The 5,430-nt window shown below is 37.9% G+C and overlaps 1 protein-coding gene and 1 pseudogene across 1 annotated transcript in view; one reads left to right on the top strand and one right to left on the bottom strand.

Moving 5' to 3' along the window:
• exoc5 (exocyst complex component 5) overlaps nt 1-4,542 on the bottom strand; it is a 28,249-nt gene extending 23,707 nt beyond the window's left edge. Inside the window, exons 1-2 of the mRNA XM_016551275.1 lie at nt 4,375-4,542; nt 3,874-3,968 (exon numbers count right to left, since the gene is read on the bottom strand). Coding sequence (XP_016406761.1) covers nt 3,874-3,968; nt 4,375-4,407 — 128 coding nt within the window. The 5' untranslated portion in view covers nt 4,408-4,542. The remainder of the gene's footprint in view (nt 1-3,873; nt 3,969-4,374) is intronic.
• A 237-nt stretch (nt 4,543-4,779) lies between these two features.
• The window catches only part of LOC107739262 (AP-5 complex subunit mu-1-like), a 6,325-nt pseudogene continuing 5,674 nt past the window's right edge, over nt 4,780-5,430 (top strand).

The raw sequence follows: 5,430 nt of genomic DNA, 5'->3' as shown, positions 1-5,430 counted from the left end.
GGGGGCTAGAGTGAGGAACGGCCGGAGGGCTAGAGTGAGCGGAGGCCGGTGGGCTTGAGAACGGCACGGCCGGTGGGCTTGTGGCAACCACATGTGACGACCCCGGGCTGGACTCGCTTCGTCCACGGTGAAAGCCGATCCGGCGATGCACAGCGCGATGTTGATGTATTTCCTCAGTTACCAGCACGGATCAGCTCCAGGCATGACAAAGCAGATATCGTCCTCTTTTGGAAGACCAAACAATGTAGTTTCGCTTTCACAACGGAACACACAGCGCCGCCTTCACGACATGGCGGCGGCAACAATACTACAGCGAGAATCAAAGTTACGCCTTCTTTCTTTGCGTGCACATTTTGGGTGGCATTATGCTAATATTTCCACATAGTGAGGTAGATATGTGGGGGCGTGTTAGAACGAGCCGTTTTAGGTAGGCGTGGCTGACTCTTAACTTTTATAAAGAATATCTCTTTGGATTTAAGACTTTAGTCTTCGCAACTTTACAGATCTTCTTTATGCACCAAGAGCTTGTAACACTCCAAAGAGAAAGGAAAACTTGAAATCGCATCTTATGACCCCTTTAACATACTCAAATCATGCTGGATAACATAATCATCAGATTTTGCAGATATGGGCTGCCAAATGCTCAGAAAATTTGTGTTCATTTTTTAATTAAACTGCAAACTATTTGTTATGCAGACAATATAATTTATCATTTTCCTAAGTGGTCACATACTTTTGGATTCCACTGCATGTTGAAATTTGTTCATATGGCCTACGTGGATACTAGTCACTTGTCAAGTTACCAAAAGAAGGAGAATCGCTGACAACCAGAACTCTGGAGTCATTTTCATACATGAAAAGTACACTAGAGCGGAAGCTTCAGTGTGTGTTCCAAAGAACACTCTTTGTGTCCACAGAACACTGAAAAACGTCCCATTTCACAGTCTGATTTGCGCGATGTAGGCTTATGTCCCAAATTAAGTTAGCTTGGCTAGCATGTAATCTGTGAGGAAATGCTATATAAAACCTGACCAATCATACGAAAATGCCTGAAGCTCTGTTCCCAGATCCTGAAACCAGCTCAACGGCAGGGATCAGTATATGCTGGGCTGAGATTCATTTATCTTTCATGAATGCTTCTCCAAATAGACGCTGAAAAAATCTGAGAGACTGATCTCAAACTGTGAAGTGAAAAAGCATCCAGGGTGAGCATCTTATTTCTCAAGATCACATAAGCACTTACCTCGGCAGCAAATAAGCTAATGGCCTGTTACCATAAATTGTGGTTCTTCATAAAAAGTGTCTCTCTGCGCTGTGCGTGTGCGCGTATATTTAGGAAACCTCACACATACAACCAAAAGCTTCGTCAGCTGCATTTCAAAGAACTTGTAGGACAGCAAAGTCAAAAGCTCCAACTCAGCAAATTTGGATTCTCTGGGTGGTAGCAAAACATTCTGAAGTGATGAGTATATAATCTCATATCACCGTAATTCCCTAAACGCTGCTGGCAGCTTAAGTTCTTTTTCCTCTCTCCATCTTTTCCCCTCAAATTTGTTCTCTTCCATCATTTGTAAGTCAATGGTTTGCCCAGCTCACAACAGCCTCTTCATGGTCGGTTATTTGAGAGCTTGGTGTAAAATTTGGAGCGATGTTTCTGCTCTGGCAGTCAAAAGCACTTTTGCTGTGTCTGTGTGTGTTAAAGTAAACTTCTTATCTTTTTTATGCTTTTGTCTCTGACAGTGAAATGTCTGTCAAACTAGTCAAACTTCAACAAAATGATATGTTGTGATTACGTCCACATTATAAATTTATTAGAAAAGGAACTTTGAAAAGTTTTTGGACACTTTTGAATTTCACTGCATTAGAAAACTAAATCTGTGGCAAAACAAGTGGCATTTGAAATGATAAACGAATGGCAAATAAATGATTTTATACATTTTCTCCAAACTAACTTTACTAATTATGCTTTTCTAGTTACTTTTAACCAACTGATGATTTTCAGCAGTCAGTTAAGTTCACATAGGTGTCACCACAGGTGAAGTTCATCATGTCCAACATTTGACGATCGAAAGTGTCCAAACTACTTGTCTTAATTTTTTTTTTTTTTATATATTGTTTTATCTATTTAAACTTCTTTTATTTTACCTCATTTGTGCAATGTTTCACTTAAAAAAGGTTTGTTCTTTAGGCTATTTCTTTAAAATCATCTTTTTATAAGGCAACAACAAGTTTAAGTGTGGTTTAGGCTTAGGGTTGGGTACCGAAACCCGGTACCAATATGGCACCGGTACCTATGTAACCGGTATGTACTAGAACCGAATCCGAACGCAGATTTCGGGTGCCATGCCTGAGCGATCGATTGAAATATTTGTCCTCTGGTTCTCCGAAACGGACGTAAGCATCATCACTGGCACCGCAAAATAATTTCCCGACTGAGAAAATGCTCAAGTCGTGAACTCAAGTCGGAAAGCCCTAATAATACAAATCCAACACATTTTTGTAGTAACGAGAGTGTCCATGTTGTTTTCACATTCCGACTTAAAAGCACAACTCGGGAAATGAGAGCATCCGAAGAGCGCGTGAATGCAGTAATTACACTTGCTCTGATGGCAGCAGGTAGCCTTCCGTTAACTAAGCTAAACATGCTTAAATTAAAATGCCTAAACCTCCCTTCCTCTAACTCTAGCACTCTCTATTCTAATGCTACTTCTAATTTTATCTGCTTGTTTTTTTTAATTAAAAAACTTGACCCTCTAACATTTGCACTCTCTATTCTATTTCCTAACTAATGGCCAATCCATCATTTTTGGGGGGAATTTTTATTTATTTATTTATTTATTTTTTAATAAGTATCGGTTAAGGCACCGTTTAGGCACCGGAACCGTTTTAAAAGTATTGATTTGGCACCGGTATCGAAAAAAACAAAACGATACCCAACCCTATTTAGGCTTCTAAATATTTTCTTGGGCCAATTTATGTATAACTAGACCCAGAAAGAACAGAATATGTCTGCATATGTTTGCATTTTTTGCTTTACTTTAGAACAAATACGTAAAATGAATTTAAATAAAATGTGCTAAATAGAGCTATTAAGACTATTAGGATCTTGCCGGTATCTAAAAGCATGAAATTTTCCTTAGTATTTTTAATAAATGAAAAAGAAAAACGCAGTGAATGTGTAGCACTTTGTGAATGATCGATGGTCCAATCCTACAGATATCAGCGTTTAATGCGTATAAGGTAAAAATTAAGATTTATATAATGCATACGCAGCACGAATGCACTTCACATATATAAATTGCAAATAGACTTCTTAGGAATTTAAATAATGCAATAGTTGCAAAGCTGAAAAATTAATACAATCTAAAAACTACACTACCAATCAAAAGCATATGCGCGATTACTAATACTTTATTAATATTTTTTCCATATTTTAGAATAGTGAAGTACAATCAAAACTACGAGATCCCATCGCACTCACCTCTCTCTCAGTCTACTTCAAGGTCTATCAAAATGTGTTTATAACGTGAAATAAAAATGCTGATTCAATCTTATATTTCAGCTTCTACTGTATAATGTAGCCAAATAACAACTCTGCACACTCTGAGCTTCTCATGACCAATTTCATGAGGTGCATCTTAAGAATCTTTTTGTACAGAAGGGGTTGCCATCTACACTGACACCTTGTTTTCAATTACTAACCCGTTAAATTGAACAATTTCAAGAAGAAAATCATACATAAGCAAATGTTTGTTTGTCTACAAAACTAATTTCAAACATTTAAGCTTTAGATCAAAGGGTATTTAATATCGATGTAAAGTCAAACGACTTGTGGTGTATGTTTATGACAATTATAAATATTTCGAGACTCACTTTTTGGGGTCAAATGCCACTGCACCTCCTTTGGAGCCTCCTCCAGGTGTTCTCCATGCCAGTCTCTCAATATACTCATCAGCATCAAACGGTTCCTGTTAAGATCACAAAAATAAAAATTAATAAGAAGCTAAATGTAATTGCCAATGACATGCACAGATAAATAAGCTTTAATAAATTAGGATGACCATCTGGACTGTTTATGCAAAGGTGGTCTAGAGAATCGGAAGAGTTTGAATTTATAATTTTAAATGATAACTGTACAGATCGTCTGACAACACAAACCAGAACAGCTGGGCAGAGTATTTATGCGACAATGTGGTGTTTAGCTTCTCATTAGTGCTAATCTAACGTTACTGTCTGCATAAAGCAAGTTATGTCAAAACTAAACAATGTAAATACTGCAATGTAAATAACACATAATGAGCTATGAAAACAGCTTGAGCTGTAGCACAGACCGTGACAGCCTTCGTGACATCTTTAGAAAAAAAACAGCCTTACCTCGAATAACTGAGCTGTCGTAACGTTAGCCATATTTCACAGCGTCAGAAAGCAAAAGGTAAGTCCGCAAATACTCCCTAAAACGGCGTAGTTTCGAGACTATATTTTGCTCCTTGTTGTTTATGTCTATTCTGAAAACAATTGCTTCCTGCATCTAGCTGCCATGACCGGGCCGGAAATAGAAAGAAAGCATACGGGGTGAGGATAAGAGGGCTATGCGTTTAAGAGCAGGTCTGAGATCAGTTTTGATATTCTACTACAATGTAGTAAAAAACAGCGCAGTTTTTACGGCTGATCCTACGTCAGCTCCGTCGCAGCGACCCGACCACGCTTCAAAATGTCACGTGATCGTCGGCATACAGGAAGAACAAGCCGTCACATGGGAATAACATGACAGAGGCGAGTTCCTTTATTTTGCTTTCATTTCTTTAAACATGTTATGTTAAGATCTTAAGCTTATATCGGTCACACACTATCGAACTGTGAAAAAAAAAAAAACTAAATAAAAATCTTTTGTCATACCGAGTGAGCTAATAAGTGCATACTTCACTAACACATGTTTGGCATGTTAGACTAGTCCCGCTCATCCATAGGGACAGAAACAACAGCATGAGTATACGAGCATTATGGGTTGTCTCACACGAGAAGGGTGAATCTGGAAAAGTGCGGTTTTCCAGGTAAGGACATTTTCTGTGAAGGAATCAATGTTAGCCTATTGCATACTGTGAAGTATGTACTGCATACTATATTTAAAGTAGCCTTTTAGAATAGCATACTAACATACTGCTATTACCTTTTCTGCATCTGTACTGTATATGTGACCCTGGACCACAAAACCAGTCATGAGAGTAAATTTTTTGAGATTTAAAAAACAAACAAACAAAAAAAAACCCTTCTGGAGGATACTGCATACTATATTTAAAGTAGCCTTTTAGAATAGCATACTAAAATACTGCTATTACCTTTTCTGCATCTGTACTGTATATGTGACCCTGGACCACAAAACCAGTCATGAGAGTAAATTTTTTGAGATTTAAAAAACGAACAAACAAAAAA

This window comes from Sinocyclocheilus rhinocerous, unplaced genomic scaffold, assembly GCF_001515625.1.
Source record: "Sinocyclocheilus rhinocerous isolate Xijiao unplaced genomic scaffold, SAMN03320098_v1.1 scaffold495, whole genome shotgun sequence".
Lineage (NCBI taxonomy): Eukaryota > Metazoa > Chordata > Actinopteri > Cypriniformes > Cyprinidae > Sinocyclocheilus > Sinocyclocheilus rhinocerous.
The sequence above is the reverse complement of the archived record's forward strand: the minus strand, read 5'-3'. Positions and strand labels throughout refer to the sequence as shown.